The following is a 20,922-nucleotide window of genomic DNA, read 5'->3' on the forward strand; positions in this document are numbered from 1 at the left end:
TCTCTCTCCCCCCTCTCTCTGCCCCCTCTCTCTGCCCCTCTCTCTCTGCCCCCTCTCTCTCTGCCCCCCTCTCTCTGCCCCCTCTCTCTCTGCCCCCCTCTCTCTGCCCCCCCTCTCTCTCTGCCCCACCACCCCCCTCTCTCTGCCCCCCTCTCTCTCTGCCCCCTCTTCTCTCTGACATCCTCTACTCCCCCTCTCTCTGCCCCCCCTCTCTCTCTGCCCCCCTCTCTCTCTGCCCCTCTCTCTCTCTCTGCCTCCCTCTCTGTCTCTCCGTGTTTCTCTATGACCCTCCGCTCTCTCTGCCCCACCCCCTCTCTGCACCCCCTCAATTTGTGCTCTTTCCCCCGCCCCACCATCCCTCCTTGTGCCCCGCCTCCCATAACTCCTGGACACTCCACTAACCCTGTTCCCCTCTGTGGTGAAGGAGCCAACACGGGACAGAGCATGGATTGGCCCCCTGTTTTTTTATTTTTCTGTAATATTAATGGATTGAACCACTGCTTATATTCGTGTACATTTCTTTTTCCTCAATCTACAGGCCAGAATAATCCTCGTCAGGAGTGTAAAACGGGGATTATGATGTCTGTGAAGTGCGCTGAGCTGGATGTGGTCTGCATCGGAACCTGTCTTGGGATGTGTCCGGATCGAGAGAGGGATGAACGACAGAGGCAGAAGCGACTTCACAAGTTTGAAATCCTGGAGGAAACAGCGAGTGACCGGCTGCCCAAAGCCGACCCACGGAAAACGGTCAAGGAATATTCACGGGCAGCAGCCGGGAAGGAGGCTGCGCAACTTTGTGACCTTCGGCCAGCTCGTGTTCTCTTGCAAACTGTACACTATCTAATTGATGAGATTGTCCCAAGGCACCAGGAGCCATGGGCTGAAATCTATGATTATGTGTTTGACCGTCTCCGCAGTGTGAGACAAGACATGACCATCCAGCAGGTCAGTGGGCCCACGGCAGTGACCATTCTGGAGAAGAGTTTGCGCTTCCTCCTCTGTGCCTCGTACTGGCTGTGTGAGGAACCCATCCAGGTTTTCGATCCGAAGATTAACGATGTCCACGTGCAGGAGTGTTTCAGCTGGCTGCTTGCTAACTATTCAATCGGAGGTTCTAAAAATGAAGCTGAGTTTCAGGCCCTTGCCATTCTGTATAACCTGGGTATGTAATGTGCAGCAAGTTAAACAAACCACTTGAATTGCTGATGTGACAGAGCAAGTGTCTGGACACGCCAGAGCAAGGTCATCAATTGTAGCCTCAGAGGGTCCATTTATAATCCGTTGATATTTACACAGAAGGAGGCCACTTTGTCCTTGTCAGCTCTGTTCGAGGTTTCCAAAGCCAACTCCAATGTCCTGCTTCATATCCCTGCTTCAAATATTTATCCTGTAACTGCCCTGGGAGAGTTTGATGAGAACAGTGGTGTGGTTGTTGGAGGTCAATATTCTCAGTTCCAGATCTGAGCTGCTAGGGCTCTACCCTGAGTTTCTCAGGGTAGCGTCCTCGGCCTGACCATCTTCAGCTGCTTCATCAATCATCTTCCTCCCATCATAAGATCAGAGGTGGAGATGTTCTCTGATGACTGCGCAATGTGCATTACCCAATGGGCAGCACTGCAACACAGTGGTTAGCACAGTTGCTTCACAGCGCCAGAGTCCCAGGTACGATTCCCATCTTGAGTCACTGTCTGTGCGGAGTCTGCAAGTTCACCCTGTGTCTGCGTGGGTTTCTTCCGGGTGCTCCGGTTAAAGATGTGAGGTTATGTGGATTGGCCATGCTAAATTGCCCTTGCAGTCCGAAAAGGTGGGATGGGGTTTCTGGGTTATGGGGATATGGTGGAGATGTAGGCTTGGGTAGAATGCTCTTTCCAAGGGCCAGTGCAGACCCGATGGGCTGAATGGCCTCCTTCTGCTCTGTAAATTCTATGATCTATGATTTGCGACTCCTCAGCTACTGAAACAGTTCATCCCCAAATGTAGCAAGATCTGGACAATATGCAGACTTGGGGTGACAAGAAGGAAATAATATGCCACACAAGTGGCAGGCAATGACCACCTCTAACATGAGAAGATCTAACCATCAGCCCTTGACATTCAATGGCATTTTCATCACTGAATCCCCCATTATCGACATCCTGGGGGTTACCATTGACCAGAATCTGGACTAGCCATATAAATTCTGTGGCTACCAGAGCAGGTTAAGAGGCTGGAAATTCTGTGGCGAGTAACTTACCTCCTGACTCCTCAAAGCCTGCCCACCACCTACAGGGCACAGGTCATTCACTTGCCTGGATGAGTACAGCTCCAACAACACTCAAGAAGCTTGATACCATCCATGCCAAAGCAGCCCGCTTGGTGGCTCGCCTTCCACAAACATTCATTCCCTCCCCCACTGACACACAGTGGCAGTTGTGTACCATCTACAAGATGCACTGCAGGAACTCACCAAGGCTCCTTAGGCAGCACCTTCCAAAACCATGACCATGACCGCCACCATCCAGAAGGACAAGGGCAGCAGATACCTGGGACCACCACCACTTGGAGGTTCCACTCCAAGTCACTCACCACCCTGACTTGGAAATTTATCACTGCTTCTTCACTGTTGCTGGGTCAAAATCCTGGAACTCCCTCCATAACAGCACAGTGGATGTACCTACACCTCATAGACTGTAGCGGTTCAAGAAGGCAACTTACCACCACCTTCTGAAGGGGCAATTAGGGATGGGCAATACATGCTGGCCTAACCAGCGACACTCACAGCTCCATTAATGATTTTTTTTTACATTGCTCATAACCTGCTTTCAATTTGAGTATATACCCATGATCCCTACTCTGTCGCCTATCATCTAACCCATCTCTTCACCAGATTAATAATTTATCGTCAATTCCAGGAAGTTTGATTTGAACTTACATTCTCTCATGTGGAATGTTGCCCAATGCCTTTTTGAAGTGTATCTAAAGTGCATCCACAGACACTACCCTGTCCACTTCCTCCGAAACATAAATTACATTCGTAACGCACAACCTACCCTTTATAAATCCCTGTTGGCTTTTTCAAATCGACTCAAATTTAATAATAATAATCTTTATTAGTGTCACAAGTAGGCTTACCTTAACACTGCAATGACATTACTGTGAAGACCTCCTAGTCGTCACACTCCGGCACCTGTTCGGGTACACGGAGGGAGAATTCAGAATGTCCAATTCACCTAAAAAGCACGTCTTTCAGGACTTGTAGGAGGAAACCGGAGCACCCGGAGGAAACCCACGCAGACACGGGGAGGACGTGCAGACTGCACAGACAGTGACCCAAGCCGGGAATCGAACCGGGGTCCCTGGCGCTGTGAAGCAACAGTGCTAACCGCTGTGATACTGTGCCGCCACAAATTCTCACGATGCTCAGTCACTCTGCCCCTCATTGTGGAATCTTACAGTATAGAATGAGGCCATTTGACCCATCAGGCCTGTGCTGACTTCTTGAACAGCCTTTTTAAAAAAAAATTTGTTTATCCAATTCTTTTTTTCCCCCAATTAAGGGGCAATTTAGCATGGCCAATCCACCTAACCTGCACATCTTTGGGTTGTGGGGGGGGGGGGGGGGGGGGGGCGGTGAGACCCCCGCAGACACGGGGAGAATGTGCAAACTCCACACAAACAGTGACCCGGGGCCAGGATCAAACCCGGGTCCTTGTTACTGACCCCTCCTGCCACTGGAAACGGTTTCTGTCTATCTACTCTATTGAACCCCCTCTTGGTTTTTATTGAGTCTCCTCCCTCCTCACCTTCTCTGCTCAAAGTAGGACAATCCCAACTTCTCCCATCCCTCCACATTGACTGAGGTCCCTCATCTCTGGTATCAATCTGGTAAAATCTCCTCCGCACTCTGACAAACAGTTTTGCAATTTCCTGGTTTCTCTCGCATTTCTTAAATTCCGGAGTTATGTTTGAACTTTTTTAATCTAAAGAGACAAGTCCGGAATCGAGAGCATTGTGAAAGATTACGGCTAAAGCAGCTGCAATTTCCTATTTCCTTTACGTTCAGTCCCAGGGATTTGTCAGCCTTCTCAGTCATTAATTTTTCTGATGCTGTTTTCTTGTTGACATTAACTTTTTGTCAATTCCAGTTCCCTAGTCTCTCCGGAACGGCCGATATGTTATCCTCTTCATCGAAAGACTGGCATAAAATCAATCGTCAATAAGTCTGCCATTTTCTTATTTTCACCCACAATGTTATTCATTTTGGCTTATAAGTGACCCACAATAGGGCAGCACGGTGGCACAGTGGTTAGCGTTGCTGCCTACGGCGCTGAGGACCCGGGTTCGAATCCCGGCCCTGGGTCACTGTCCGTGTGGAGTTTGCACATTCTCCCCGTGTTTGCGTAGGTTTCGCCCCCACAACCCAAAGATGTGCCGGATAGGTGGATTGGCCATGTTAAACTGCCCCTTAATTGGGAAACGATACACCGGCACAGCAATTCAATACAGGTCGTTACCCTCGATTCCGGGCTCACACTGAAGAGTCAGCTTACTCCCTGGACCTGTGCGCTTTCTTGCCATTGGCTGAGGCTCACGCACTCCCAAGCAATAGACCTCGGGCGAGTTGCATGACCCGCGACCAATCATCCCTTAAAGGGGCCACACTACCACACCTTGACTAGCTTTATCTAACTTTTATGTTAATCTTGATAGGTTTGCCTCACTTTTCTGTTCTGTTATCTCTTCCAATCCCCTCGAATCCATACTATTTATTGCACTTTCCTATACCCTTTCTTTTGGTGTTGTGGTATCTCTCCCCTTTTTCAGTCAACCATGGCTGGTTCATTTGATCACGAGAGATGTTCTTCCTTCGGGGTTTAAACCCTATGCTGCATTTGGTTCAGCTGGTTTAATGAACCACCTCTCTTTTTTTTTTCAGGTTCAGTGAAAGCCCTTCATCACGCCTTGATCCTGCCCGACCACATCAAAGACTCGACTCACATGAAGTTGGCGTTTGGTATTAACCAAGCTTTTGGAGATGGAAACTATGTACGATGCCTGCGGGTGATGCGACGCCTGCCCTTCCTGCAGAGCTGCGCGCTTTATCGTCACATCGAGTTATTTCGCAATTGTCTACTCCGAGTATTTAACCACGGCTACAGCAGCCGCAACTGCCGCTACCCTCTCCAGAGACTAACAAACCTGCTGGGCATGGACAGTCTGCCCTCGGCTGCTGAGCTGTGTCAACACCACAGCCTGCAGGTGACGGAGGACTCGGTGTGTTTCCAGAAAAGCTGCTACCGGGATCCCGGTCCCGGACCCAAGCAGACAGAACTGGGACTCGTCGGCAAGAAACAAAGAGACAGGACAAAGCCGAGCATCATCCATGGCCACTGGCCTTCACCAGACTGAGCAGCAGCCTCCCCTCCTCTACCCCCTTCAGCACTGCACCTACAACAGACCTTTTGACACTAATCTGGGTCCATTTTTCAATGGCTTACAGTGTCCTGCCTGCACTGTGAGGGACTTGCTGTGGGTGGGCAATGAGGAGTACTGACTGGACTTCTTCCACTGCTTAAAGTGGCCCTCAACCTGCACTGAATTAACTGTCTGACTGTGGTTCCAAGATGGTTGGTGTAGAGGACAAACAGTACGGGCCCTATTCTCAGGTCAGGATATGTAGAGAGAGCTTTACTCTTATATCAAACCCCGTGCTGTACCTGTCCTGGGAGTGTTTGATGGGGACAGTGTAGAGGGAGCTTTAGTCTTGTATCAAACCCCGTGCTGTACCTGGCCTGGGAGTGTTTGATGGGACAGTGTAGAGAGAGCTTTAGTCTTGTATCAAACCCCGTGCTGTACCTGGCCTGGGAGTGTTTGATGGGACAGTGCAGAGAGAGCTTTAGTCTTGTATCAAACCCCGTGCTGTACCTGGCCTGGGAGTGTTTGATGGAGACATTGAGTTCTATTTCCAGATCCAACATCATAAAATTTACACCAAAGACATACAGAATGTTCCTGTTCTGACATTTGGATCCACTTGGTTCTCGAATATGTTGATCACATCTGAGTCTGTACCTCTGGGAAGTAAAGCTGAGCTGTTGCCCCGAGTGCCCTCTGATATTCTACCTTCGACCCTCCCTCTTTCTGAATGAGTTTTTTCATTGCTTGAAAACACTTACATTCTGATAAAATGAAATTTTAAGGAATATTTTGATCTAACATCTATAAAACCTGTTGATCTGTGTTCTTCATTCTGTTGCAATATCCTCACTGACCTTCCCTGTATCTGCCGTCCAGAAAGCTGGAGACAACAAAACAGTAAGACTAGTGCGCACTGTCGGTGTGGAGTTTACACATTCTCCTCATGTCTATGTGGGTTTCACCCCCCACAACCCTAAGGTGTGCGGGTTAGGTGGATTGGCCACGCTAAATTTCCCTCTTAATTGGGGAAAAATAAATAACCGGGTACTCTAAATGTTTTTTTTTTAAAAAGGAAAACTAGCATTTCTTGTAATATTTTCCTACCTTCGGAACTTTGCAAAGTGCTTCACAGTCAATGAAGTTCTTTAAGTGAAGTCACTGTTTGTTATTTAGAAATACAAAAGCAAATTTGCGCACAGCAAGGTCCCACAAAGAGCAATGAACTAAACGACCAGTTAACTTTTCTTTAGTTACGTTAGTTGTGGAATAAATATTGACCTCGAGGGAGAACCTCCCCCTGCCTTTCTTCAGACAAGTGGCCGCAGGGCTCCTTGTGTCCACTTGAGGGTGCTGAGGAGGCCGCAGCTCGCCCGAGCAATGGCACCTCCAACAATGTAGCTCTCCCCCGGATACTCCGTGCGTCAGCCTGGATTACGGGCTTGAGTCTGGAGTACAGTTGCCGAACCTGCTGATCCAGAATGAGAGCGATCTCCCTTGTGCTGCAGGTAATGGAGGGGGAATAGAGGTACAGTTGAAAAATGGGAACCTGCTTTAAACTTAAAAAAGTTCCAAAAAGAAATCCAATGTGTTGGAAACCTGAAACAGAAAAATGCAGGACGCCCTCGGCAGGAATAGTTGAAGTTTCTGGGAAATGAATAATCCTTGCACTGAATTATCCCGACAAACTTTTTTTTTTACATTTCCAAGTTGAGCGCTTCCAGTATTTTCCAGTTTCCTATTTCCAGTTCGGACAAAGAGACATCCAGACTCGGAACGTACGCTCCCTTCTCTCTCCATCGATGCTGTCAGATCTGCTGCGATTGTCCAGTATTTTCTGTTTTTGTTTCAGATTCCAGCATCCGCAATAATTTCCTCCTCCTCCACCAGTATTTTCCTGTTTGTTTTGGACTTTTAGTGAATTGCATCTGGACCGAGGGAAGTGTCTCTTTGCGAAGACAGGCTTGTGTCCTGGACGTTACTCTGGGCATAGAAACAGTGATGGTACATAGCAACAAGGGTAAGGAAAACGGGGGCTCCAAACCGCACCTGAGATTTTGGTAGTTTTAAAAATTGGATTGTTCTCTTCCTTCAATAGAACAAACATCAGATCAGGGGTTAGAAAACAAAGGGTGCCTCTTCCAAAGAGGCACTTTGAAACATTCACCAGGATATTACAGTGAATCCTAATGAAGTTATTAACAGTCTAGGGCTGTATCAGGAGGACATTTGCAAATAAAGGGTCAGTGGAATTCTGTAACTCCCTCCCACAAAAGTCAATTAATTTTGTTAGGAAGGGAGATGGAGGGTGGAACGGTGGTTAGCACTGCTGCCTCACGGCACTGAGCACCCGGGTTCGATCCCAACTTTGGGTCACTGTCCGTGTGAAGTTTGCACATTCTGCCCGTGACTGAGTGGGTCTCACCCCCACAACCCAAAGATGTGCAGGGTAGATAATTGGCCACACTAAATTGCCCCTTAATTAAAAAATTTTTTTTAGAGTGCCCAATTAATTTTTTCCAGTTAATGGGCAATTTAATGTGTCCAATCCATCTACTCTGCACATCTTTTGGGTTGTGGGGGCGAAACCCACACAAACACGGGGAGAATGTGCAAACTCCACACAGACAGTGACCCAGAGCCAGAATTGAACCTGGGACCACGGCGCTGTGAGGCAGCAGTGCTAACCACTGTGCCACCGTGCTGCACCTGATCTGATTGAATGATGAAACAGACTTGACAGGCTGAATGGCCTGTTTATGCTTTTAGCGTTTTTGTCCAACATGATGGTGTGTTATTTTTTGCCCTTTCATTTGCTTTATTCGAAATGTTAGATTAATGGGTGTGATAAATGTCTGTTTAATTATTGGTGTGAAATTACTGTTTCACATGTAGACTTCTTGAAGTGGTTTTGTTTGCTCTGGCAAGTTCACATCCAAAACACCCTCGCAAAATAATAATCCTGTCTCCACCCCTGAGATTGCAGCAGTTTATGGAGCCACCAGTTGGTGGTACTGTCTCCCCGAGAAACAAACCAGGAACCAGCAGCTAAAAACCAAACATTGCACGTTCTGCAAGGAAAACTACTGATTAATGTCTCCGAATTCGCAAAATACTTTGCTCAGTCGTGGAGATCTCTCGCTGATGGAAGTGTGTCTTCACCAATGAGACTCTGATCGCCTCATGAATGAAATGAAATGAAAATTGCTTATTGTCACAAGTAGGCTTCAATGAAGTTACTGTGAAAAGCCCCTAGTCACCACATTCCAGCACCTGTTTGAGGAGGTTGATACGTATCCTGTGCTAATGCTACCCTGGCTGTCACTCTGTAAACCTCAGCTTATCCAATCCTGCCATTTCTTTTCTTTACCCTTTCTCAGGATGTGGGCGTTGCTGGCAAAGCCAGCGGCATTTCAAAACATCAATTTGGCCCTTCGAGCCTGCTCCACCAATCATTGTGATCATGACTGACCATCCAACTCGGTAACCTGTTCCCGCTTTCCTCCCATATTCTTGATCCATTTTATGCCCAAGTGCTATATCTTTTCAAAAAATATTTTTATTCTCCTTTTTCCCATTTTCCCCCCAAATTCCCAACTGCAATATCTAACTCCTTTAGTGTTTTGGCCTCAACTGCTTTCTATGCTAGCGTATTCTACAGGCTCCTCGCTCTAGATGAAGAGATTTCTCCTCATCTCAGTCCGACATGGCCTATCCCATTTCCTCAGACTGTTACCCCTGGTTCTGGGCTCCCTCAACATTGGGAACAACCTTCCTGCATCTACCCAGTCTAGTCCTGTTAGAATTTTATAGGTCTCTATGAGATCCTCCTTCATTATTCTAAACTCCAGCGAATATAATCCTAACCGATTCAATCTCTCCTCATATGTCAGTTCTGCCATTTCAGGGGTCATTCTGGTAAACCTTCTCTGCACTCCCTCTAGAGCAAGAGAATCCGTTTTAACTCCCACGAGGGCCATAGGGAAACCATTGTTAATCTCCCCTAGGACTCCTGGAGAATGAGCTTCCCAGATAGGTGGTGGAGACCCCCCCCAGCTGGAACTTGATACAAACTAACATAAAAGCCGGCCCAAAGCAGGGTCTGGTGTGGTTCGTTCTCTCAACAGGGACTGTACTGGGAGAGAGTTGCTGCCTTGAGCAGAGTATTGCCATTAGTTAAATAAATCTCCTGTTCACTTACCACTGGTTTCCTCAAGTTAATGAAACATCCTTCCTCAGATAAGGAGGCCAAAACTGCACACAATATTCCAGGTGTGGCCTCACCAAGGCCGTGTATAATTACAACAAGACATCCCTGCCCCTGTACTCAAACCCACTCTCTATGAAGGTCAACATACCAGTTGCCGTCTTTACCTCCTGCCGCACATGCATGCTTACCTTCAGCGATGGGTCTCGTTGCACATTTCCCCCCCCTCTCGATCTATAGCCATTCAGATAATAATCTGCTTTCCTGTTTTTGCTCGTTACATGCTCAAAGAATTCCAGTAGATTTGTCAAGCATAATTTCCCTTTTGTCAATCCATGCTGACTCTGTCCGATCCTGCCACTGTTTTCTAAGTGCTCTGCTATTAAATCTTTTTTTTTAGTGGACTCTTAGCATTTTCCCCACTACCGACGTCGGGCTGACTTGGTCTATAATTCCCTGTTTTCTCTCTACCTCCCGTTTTAAATAGTGGGGTTACACAAGCTACCTTTCAATCTGTTGGAATTGTTCCAGAGTCTATAAACCTTGGAAGGTGACCACCAATGCATCCACTATTTCTAGGGCCACTTCCTTAAGATAAGGAAGATATCCTAGATAATCTAGGATATAGATTATCAGGGCCTGAGAATCCTATTATCAGCCTTGAACTCCACCCCATCAATTTCCCCAACACCATTTTGCTACTAATATTTATTTCCTTCAGCTCCTCCCTCTCACTGAATCCTGTGTTCCCCAACATTTCCGGTATGTTAGTTGTGTTCTCCTTTGTGAAGACCGAACCGAAGTATGTATTTAGTTTGTCAGCCGTTTCTTTGTTCCCCATCATTAATTCTCCTTATTCTGACTGTAAATAACAATCTTTTTCTCTTCACATACCTACAGAAGCTTTTACAGTCAGTTTTTATGTTCCCCGCAAGCTTACTCTCATACTCAATTTTCCCCTTCTTAATCATTCCCTTTGTCCCCCTTTGCTGAATTCGAAACTTCTCTCAACCCTCGGATCTGCTGTTTTTTTTCTAGCCAATTGGTATGCCTCTTTCTTGGATCTAATACTATCTCTAATTTCCCTGAGAAGCATTTTCCCCATCTTTCCCGTTTTATTTTTGCAGCAGACAGGACTGAACAATTGTTGCAATCCACCCATGTTCTCTTTGAATGTTTGCCGTTGCCTGTCCACCATTGCCCCTTTTAAGTAAAGTTCCCCAATCCATCATAGCCAACCCGCGCCTCACGCCATCATTGTTTCCTTTATTTAGATTCAGGGCACTAGTCTCAGAATCAACTATTTCACTCCACCTTGAAGAATTCTATCATATTATGGTTGCTCACTCTCAAGGGATCTCGCACAACTAGATTGTCAATTATTCATTTCTCGTTACACAATACCCAGTCTAGGGTGGCCTGTTCTCTAGTTGGTTCCTATACGTATTGATCCATAAAACCATCCCGCATACACTCCAGGAATTTTTCCTCTACAGTATTGTGGCTAATTTGATTTGCCCAATCAATATGCAGATTAAAGTCACCGATAATTACAGATGTTCCTTTATCGCAGGCATCTTTAATTTCCTTATTTAATGCCATTCCCAATATCACCACTACAGTTTGGGGGTCTATATACAACACCCACTACCGTTTTTTGCCCCTTGATGTTTCTCTGCTCTACCCAGACAGATTCCACATCGGCGGAGCTAAGATGCTTCCTCACCATTATGTTAATTTCCTCTTTAACCAGCAATGTAACTCCACTGCCTTTTCCCTTTTGTCTGTCCTTCCTAATTACTGAGTACCCTGGAGATTTAATTCCCATCCCTGGTCACCCTTCAGCCATGTCTCCGTAATCCCAACTATATCATAAACGTTTACATCTGTTTGCACAATTAATTCATCCACTTTATTGCGAATGCTCCATGCATTAAGACACAAACCCTTAAGGCTCGTCTTTTTAACATTCCTTGCCCTTCTCACCATTTTTCACTATGGACCTGTTTAATTATGCCTCTTGATTCTCTTTTGTGTTCTTGTCCATGTTCCCCCCTCCTCTGACTCCTTGCATAGGTTCCCATCCCTCTGCCATTTTAGTTTAAACCCTTCCCAACCACTCGCGAAATTATTCCCCCCAGGACATCAGTCCCAGTCCTGCCCAGGTGTAACCCATCCAGTTTCTACAGGTCCCACCTCCCTCAGAACCGGTCCCAATGTCCCAGGAATCTGAAACCCACCCTCTCGCACCATCTCTTCGGCCACATATTTATTTGAAACATCCTGCTATTTCTGCTCAGACTAGCACATGGTACTGATCGTGATCCTGAAATCACTACCTTTTGAGGTCTTAATTTTCAACTCACTTCCGATATTCTGCTTTTAGGACCTCATCCAATTATTTAACCTCTGTTGTTTGTACCAATGTGTACCATGACCACCGGCTGTTCACCCTCCCTCTCCAGAATGTCCTGCAGCCACTCTGAAACATCCTGAACTAGCACGAGAGAGGCAACATACCATCCTGGAGTCTCATTTGCAGCCACAGAAACACCGATCTTTTACCTTACAATTGAATCCCCTATTGCACTAGAGAGGGTGCAGAGGAAATTCATCAGGATATTGCCTATGATGGAGCATGTTAGTTATGAAGAGAGGCTAGATAATGTAAGGATCTCTCATTACACCTTGCTTGTTCCCTGTTTTCTCCTTCTATTTATTTTATCTTTGCTATTATAATTTTTCTCCACGGACAGTTAATGGGCCTATGCCTTTAATGCGGACTTTGTCTTTGATTCAAGCAGAAGCCTCTGCTGGTTTAAACTGAAAGATTGACCTGTGACCCTAAGGCAAAACAGTCTGCATGAAGTTGCCTTTAATTCAAACCAGCACATTCCAGAACAATTTGACTGACATCAATGATGACTCCGATTGATGGACTTGGCTGGTGGCCCATAGAACAGTACAGCACAGAACAGGCCCTTCGGCCCTCAATGTTGTGCCGAGCAATGATCACCCTACTCAAACCCACGTATCCACCCTATACCCGTAACCCAACCTTACTTTTTTAGGACACTACGGGCAATTTAGCATGGCCAATCCACCTAACCCGCACATCTTTGGACTGTGGGAGGAAACCGGAGCACCCGGAGGAAACCCACGCGCACACGGGGAGGATGTGCAGACTCCGCACAGACAGTGACCCAGCCGGGAATCGAACCTGGGACCCTGGAGCTGTGAAGCATTTATGCTAACCACCATGCTACCGTGCTGCCCAATGAGCTGGGCTTTGCCGTTACCCGGTGGTGATTGGTTCTGACTTCTCTGGAATACTTCCCACCCCAGCAAAGCTGGGCTGTTTTCAGTTTTGCTTTGAGTTCAGCGGCTTGAAGAAGCCCCTCTGATTTTCTATCTCTGTTATGATAAATTCCAATATAAGGGCTCTTCTCCCTGGGAAGCCTGGGCATAATCTTCCTCAGACTGCAGAAAAGTAAAGTCAGTCCTCCAGCTGGAAGCAGGGGCTGATGCAAACCCGTATGTCTACAGAAAGAAAGAGACCGGGATGCAAACCTGGAGCTGAAGACCCAGTTGAATAAAAATTAAAAGTGCCTCGCCAGAAGAGATCCTAGTGCTGTGAGTACTGAATGTATGTTCCTGCCGGAAGACCATCACCAACCATAAATCGGTGGCTTCAATCACTTAATTTGCTGGGAGGACAGCCTGCTGAAAAGAATCCAACATCAAAAGCAAGGACTCGCATCTTTCTTTTTAAGATAATCGTTTATCATTTTCACCCCTTTCTGCTTGTTTGTCTTGTGTGGGGAGAGGGTGGGACAGTTAAAGGCGGTACAAGGTTAGCTTGCCATTATTCTGTTCTAATTACTGCAAATTTCAACTTTATTTTATGTTACAAATAAAACATTAATTGTGTTTCAATTTACAAACCTGGTGAATAAATTATTGGGCGGCCAATGATTTGGCGAATTTTATGCGAATTATTGATTAATTCACTTTTGTTGGGACTCCGGGGTCTGTGGGGTGGGAATTGACCACGCACTAACCCAGGGTGTTGTAACATAAGTAGAAGTAGAACAGTACAGCACAGAACAGGCCCTTCGGCCCTCAATGTTGTGCCGAGCAATGATCACCCTACTCAAACCCACATATCCACCCTATACCCGTAACCCAACAACCCCCCCTTAACCTTACTTTTATTAGGACACTACGGGCAATTTAGCATAGCCAATCCACCTAACCCGCACATCTTTGGACTGTGGGAGGAAACCGGAGCACCCGGAGGAAACCCACGCACACACGGGGAGGACGTGCAGACTCCGCACAGACAGTGACCCAGCCGGGAATCGAACCTGGGACCCTGGAGCTGTGAAGCATTTATGCTAACCACCATGCTACCGTGTTGCCCCTAAGTTGGGGGCTTGTCCGGGATATTTGGAACGTTGGATGATTAATTTGGATTACAAGTAAATTAGAAAGAGAACCAGGTTTGTAGTGATGTAACAGGATGGTGTTGGAAGCTGCTAAGCGTTTTCTTGAGGTGGAAGACTTATCTCTGGTTTATTTAGAAAATAGAAATATCGCTTATTGTCACAGTGGCTTCAGTGAAGTTACTGTGAAAAGCCCCGAGTCGCCACATTCCGGCGCCTGTTCGGGGAGGCCGTTACAGGAAGGAGGCAGCTACGGGAAGGAGGCAGCTACGGGAAGAGCTTTAAAAGAGCTTCGCAAAGAGACGCTATTCAAACTGGTAAGTGAAGTGAAAATGGATGTACCAACTAGATCCATGAAGGCAGACGTAATTGAAGCGACTGCTCAAAGTTTAAATTCGATGGTGATGTTACGCGCATTGGGGAACCCACAAACTAGTGTATCCTCACTAGTGGGGTGGAACCTGAGCTGGAGAGAGTTGGTAGCATTTAGAGCATGAAAGGGAATTAAAAAGAATAGAAATGGAGATGAAGCAAAAAGAAATTGAACCGAAGCTGAAAGAAAGAGTAAAAGAAACGGAGATGGAAAGAGAGAGAGGGGGGGAAAGAGAAAAAGCGAGGAAAGAGTGAGAGAGGAAGAAGAGAGAGGAACAAGAAAAAGAGAGAGACTTGCAGCTCCAGGCACTATAAGCGGGTGGGAAGCCACCAGAATGTAGAGGGAGCTTGACCTAGAACGGAAGCCAGCGGCGATATGTTTGCATTTATACAGGCTCTCCCAAAATTCAGACAGAAGGAAGTAGAAACTTTCTTGAGGGCTATTGAGAAAATAGCAACCCACATGGAGTGGTCAAGAGCAAAGTGGACATAATCCTGCAAAATAAATTGACGAGGCGGCACAGGGAATTTATGCTTCCCTGACAGTGCAGGAGTCTAAAGATTTTGAGACTAAAAAGGCTACTCTGGATGCATCTGCCTGGTTCCGGAGGCTTATAGGCAGAAGTTTCAGAATTTAAGGAGACAGCCAGGGCAGACTTGTGCATAATTTGAAAGGGTTAAACAGAACAATTTTAATAGTTTGGCTACGAGCATTAGGAGTCGAAATTACCTATGGGGCTCGGAGAGGTTAGTCTCTGAGAAGAATTTAAGAATTCCCTACCTTCTATAATAAGAACCCATGTTGAAGACCAGAGCTTGTTTCTGCTGGGAGACCATCATCGACTGTACACCGGTGGCTTTGATCACTCGGCGTACTGGGAGGCCACACAGTCTGCTGCAAAGAATCCAACACCGAGAGCAAGGACTCATCTTTTAATCTTAATCCTTATCAATTTCACCCCATTCCACCCTCTGTGTTTGCTTGTCTGTGTGTGTGGGAGAGGGTGGGACAGTAAAAGAGGGGTTAGTAGGGTAGCTCGCCATTATTCTGTTATAATGGCTGCGTTTTTCTGGGCGGCATGGTGGCACAGTGGTTAGCACTGCTGCCTACGGCGCTGAGGTGGTAATCGATCTTGTGAAGTGGAACCAAATTGAAGGTGCTATACAAATGCAATGTTATATGTGGCTGTTTGTTGTTGCACGGAGAGACTGTGTCCTCCCTTGTGGATATGCAGGAGCTACTAATGTTGCTTTGGTGTATTTGGCTGCGCATCGTAGCCTCACAAAGCCAGGGACCCAGGTTCGATTCCGACCTCGGGTAACTGTGTGGCGTTTACATGTTCTCCCCTTGTCGGCGTGGATTTCCTCCAGGTGCTACTGTTTCCTCTCACAGTCCAAAGAATTGCAGGTTAGGTGGATTGGCCATGATAAATTGCCCCTTGGTGTCCTTATGCGAGGTGGGGTTGCGGGGGAGTAGCCTAGGTAGGGCACTCTTTCAGAGGGTGGGCGCAGACTCGATGGGCCAAATGGCCTCCTCCTGCACTGTAGAGATTCCGTGATTCTCTCGGTGCAACGCTGTGTTTCTGCCTGTGACTCGACACAAACCCGATTTCTGTACCGGAGGTGCTAAAGCCACCCTGCCTTTCCCCAAACCGTTCCTGGGGGAGACAGTGGAACTCAACCCGGGGAAAACTTATCAACCCAGCCAACAGTAGTATCAGGGGTTCTCGGAAACTCCTTCGTTCCACAGCCTTTCTGAATTCCAGAGATTGGGATCGGAGGTAGGCCTGTAAAGGGTTAAGGGGAAGACATGAGGATTGAGGCGAATTGATAGCTCTTTGTCGAGAATGCAAGAAGCAGGGCTGAATGGTCTCTCTATGTGCTGCATCGGATACACCATAGCTTTAATTTTTTTAAGTGTACATTTATTATTCACTGAGGGTGTGTAGAAGAGTGAGGTAAAATAATGAGATTATGTTAATTGAGTTTATTCCCAAAGTGAGAATACTCACACGCACTGAGTGTTTTGAGGGCATGCTTCAGAGTCGCTGTATAATTTATAACAGACATTACAAACAGATTTTTTTCAGGGACTGTTTGCAAAGAATGTTATTGTCAATGAACAGCAATAATAATTTGAAATTAAAAGTCAAAACTTAAAATAACTTTTCTTTTCCTATCTTGCTTGAAGTATTTACTACAGAGGCTCTCTTAGGCCAGAGAAGGGATTATTCACATCTTCCCTCCCACCACTTATTAAAGACATGTGTGTATTAAACACACTCGGAGCTCGGGCTACCAATCACTGTCACTTGTGTTTCTGTAGAAATTCCACAGCTGAAAATCACTTCCAGAAGGTTTACCCCAGCGACCCTGACTGGGTGTGAGCGGCGACCCTGACTGGGTGTGAGCGGCGACCCTGACTGGGTGTGAGCGGCGACCCTGACTGGGTGTGAGCGGCGACCCTGACTGGGTGTGAGCGGCGACCCTGACTGGGTGTGAGCAGCGACCCTGACTGGGTGTGAGCGGCGACCCTGACTGGGTGTGAGCGGCGACCCTGATTGGGTGTGAGCGGCGACCCTGACTGGGTGTGAGCGGCGACCCTGACTGGGTGTGAGCGGCGACCCTGACTGGGTGTGAGCGGCGACCCTGACTGGGTGTGAGCGGCGACCCTGACTGGGTGTGAGCGGCGACCCTGACTGGGTGTGAGCGGCGACCCTGGCTGGGTGTGAGCGGCGACCCTGGCTGGGTGTGAGCGGCGACCCTGGCTGGGTGTGAGCGGCGACCCTGACTGGGTGTGAGCGGCGACCCTGACTGGGTGTGAGCGGCGACCCTGACTGGGTGTGAGCGGCGACCCTGACTGGGTGTGAGCGGCGACCCTGACTGGGTGTGAGCGGCGACCCTGACTGGGTGTGAACGGAAATACTGACTGGCTCATTCACATTTTATCTGAGCTTGTGTTCTGACCAAACTGAGCAACTTTTTTCCTTTAGCACAACAGTGGCTACGCTTCAAAAAGAACCTTATTGGCTGTAAGACATGTTGTGGAAGGTGCTTATATAAAACCTAATGGTTTTTTGTGTTGAATTTATTTTCTCTTCTCACCGTGTCAGCCATGTTGTCTGCCTCACAATATGAAAAAGGCCTCTGTGTACCCACCTTCCCATCGCCCCACACCATTGTTGAGCAGGGATGAAGTGGGGGAGTTTCAGAAGCTAGGTTAACTCCAGCCCAGTAGTGTGCTCACTGTCCCTGTCCCCAGTGTGTACCATCTAAAAATGCACTGCCGCAACTCATTCGGACTCCTGCAACAGCATCTCAACCAAACCAACAACACTACCACCTAGAAGGACAAGGGCAGCAGATACATGGGAACACCACCAACTGCAAGTTCCCCTCCAAGCCAAGGTTGCACGGCAACACAGTGGTTAGCACTGTTGCTTCACAGCTCCAGGGACCCAGGTTCGATTCCCAGCTTAGGTCACTGTCTGCACGTTCTCCCTGTGTCTGCGTGGGTTTCCTCCGTGCGCTCCGGTTTCCTCCCACATGTCCCGAAAGTCGTGCTTGTTAGGTAATTTGGACATTTTTGTGTGTATCTACACCATATGACTGCACCGGTTCAAGAAGGCAGCTCACCATCACCTTCTCAAGGGGCAATTTTGGTTCGGCAATAAATGCTGGGCTAGCCCACCTCCCATGAAAAAATAAAATAAGTTGGGATTCCATGTGTCACATTCACTGCAGTGTGCGTGAGATTGTGTGTGTGTGTGAGTGTTAATATGTATGTGTGTGTCTATGTGTTATGTCTTGTCAAGACATTGGTTGCAATCTGACAAATAGTTTGAGATGAAGTGTGGCGGTATTCCGAGGGATCGTTTGAGTTAGATTTCCAATTGTTTTCAGTGTGAGCAAAAATGAACTGCTGGAATTCTCAGAACCAGCTCTTTAAAGTTCTATTTCGAAAATAAAATGACATTTCTACCAAATCAAAAGACAAGAAAGACTTGCATTTCTCTGACTCTTTCCCTCACCTCAGGTTGCCCCAAAATGCTTTCCAACAATGAACTACTTTTGAAGTGCAACCAATGTTGTTATGTAGGAAACATGGCAGTGAATTTTCACACAGCAAGCTCCCAATGAGGGCCTGTTTTAATGATGTAGGTTGAGGGCTAAATGTTTGCCCAGAACACTGGGGAAAACTCCACAGCTTTTCTTCCAGTTTGTGGCTGTGGGAGCTTTCACATCCACCTGAGAGGGCAGATGGGGCCTCAGTTCAATGTCTCATTCCTACAAACAGCACCTCGGAGAGTGCAGCTCTCCCTCAGTGCTGCAGTGCCAGCCTAGATTAGGGTTCAAGTCTCTGCGGTAGGACGTGAACCCGTGACCTTCTTTCTGACTCTGAAATCTCACTGCAGCCCAGGATTGAGCAGGTGGCACCAAGGGCGGATCCTAATGTCTCAGCTGGTTGCTGCAGAGATCTTCAGTCCCACCTGACCTAGCCGCACCCTCACGTGCAACAAGCCCACAGAGATGCCACCCACTACCATGAACATTCACGCCCTCCACCACCAATGCACAGTGCCAGCATTGTGTACCATATATAAAACACACTGCAGGGATTCACCAAGGCTCCTTAGACAGCACTTTCCAAACCTGTGACCTCTACCACCTTGAAGAACAAGGGTGGCAGCCAGTAGTTGGATGGAAACATCACAGTTTGCACCCTGTTGTGAATACATCGTATTTCCTCACAACCAGTCTGGTAGCTGAACAAGGCCACGATTGCATGACGTCAATGGCTCTTTGCACAGGTGAACGGGCCGAATAACATTGCAGCTTGTAGGGTTAACATCGAAATAAAATTCTACATTTTGTTGGAAACTTCAAGGCCTGCAGACTCAATCTTGAATCCACGGCATAAAAACTGACGATGAGGTAAGCAAACAGCTGTTGTAGGCACCCCAGAAAAACGTCGACCAGCATTTGTAGGCACCGGAATAAATAATGGTTCATTGAAATAGCCGTAACGTGAAAGAAGGTGGTGGGGGAGTCAAACAATGGCTGCAACCACCGGAGGAACCGAAAAATCACCAAAAAATCCAAAGGGAACAACCTTGGGGAGAAGCTCATCATGTGCTCTGCCCAAAATGAACTCGGTAGCCATGGGCAGCAACACAAGGGGAAACAGGCTGAGCTCAGGGTGTGCCTTGATTTAGAGAGAAAGGAAGCAAGGTATTGCCAAAAAAATGATAGCATATTGTGCACACGCAGGTCCTTCCATAGAGCAAAGTGGCGGGCACAGTGGGACCATTTGATGAGAATACAGAGCGATGGAGCTTGTATTCAGAAAAAGTTTACTAATTTGTTCAAGCTAACAAGATAGCAGCGGATGTAAATGTCCCAACATTCCTGAGCATAATGTGGGAGAAAACATTTAACCTTCTTGGGAGTCTGGTACAGCCGGAAATGCCAGACACATAAACCTATGATGAAATAGTGGAAATACCGCAGGGCCAATATTCACCAATACCTTTAGTCATCACAGAAAAGTTCAGGTTTCAAAAGTGCTTCCAAGAAGAAGGTGAATCGATTACACAGTTTGTAGTTATCCTGAAAAGACTGGCTGAGCACTGCAAATTTGGGGATGTGTTAAACGAAACCATCAGAGATAGATTAGTCTGTGCTTTAAAGAGCGAAGCTATTCAAAGGCAGTTGTTAACTGAACGCAACCTGACCTTAAAGAAAGCTTAGGAAGTTGCTGTATCCATGGAATTAGCAGCCAGAGAAGTTCAACAGTTGAGCACTAGCACAAGAATTCACAAGATGCCGGCTGAAACAGGCAGCACGGTGGCGCAGTGGGTTAGCCCTGCAGCCTCACGGCGCCGAGGTCCCAGGTTCGATCCCGCCTCTGGGTCACTGTCCGTGTGGAGTTTGCACATTCTCCCGGTGTTTGTGTGGGTTTCGCCCCCACAACCCAAAAGATGTGAAGACTAGGTGGATTGGCTACGCTAAATTGGCCCTTAATTGGAAAAAATTAATTGGGTACTCTTAAATTAAAAAAAAAAGATGTCGGCTGAAACTAGAAAGCAAACACAGACTCGCACCAGCGATAGGTGTACAAAAGCCCGGCACTCAGCAGCAGATTGTTGGTGCAAAGACACCATGTCCCGAAATTGTGGCAGAAAGGGCCACATTGCATGTGCTTGTTGGACAAAGAAACAAGCTCCAGGTAAAGGTTGCAGGAAGCAAGAGCCGAACAAAACAAAAGGCAAACTGGATCAAGGGAAAAGTGTCCACATGGTGCAAGAAGGATGTGAGAAGGAACTTGATTCACAGCCTGAAGACAGACTGCCATTAAATGTACTAGATATTGCTGTGCAGCAAACTGATATTGCATCACTCCATTACTGGAAGGTCAGCCGGTGAAGATGGAGGTGGACACTGGGGCAGCCATCTCACTGGTGCCAGAGACTAATTATCAAGAAAAGCTCGGAATGATGGTGT

The 20,922-nt window shown here is 47.2% G+C and overlaps 1 protein-coding gene across 1 annotated transcript; it reads left to right on the forward strand.

Moving 5' to 3' along the window:
- Positions 1-313: 313 nt before the first annotated feature.
- On the forward strand, positions 314-5,777 carry sac3d1 (SAC3 domain containing 1). Its single transcript, XM_038778249.1, has 2 exons — positions 314-1,162; positions 4,916-5,777. Exons 1-2 carry the CDS (start codon positions 445-447, stop codon positions 5,386-5,388), a joined length of 1,191 nt encoding a protein of 396 aa, XP_038634177.1. The 5' UTR covers positions 314-444; the 3' UTR covers positions 5,389-5,777.
- Positions 5,778-20,922: the final 15,145 nt, after the last annotated feature.

The sequence above is a fragment of the Scyliorhinus canicula genome, chromosome 18 (genome assembly GCF_902713615.1).
Source record: "Scyliorhinus canicula chromosome 18, sScyCan1.1, whole genome shotgun sequence".
In the NCBI taxonomy this organism is placed as follows: domain Eukaryota; kingdom Metazoa; phylum Chordata; class Chondrichthyes; order Carcharhiniformes; family Scyliorhinidae; genus Scyliorhinus; species Scyliorhinus canicula.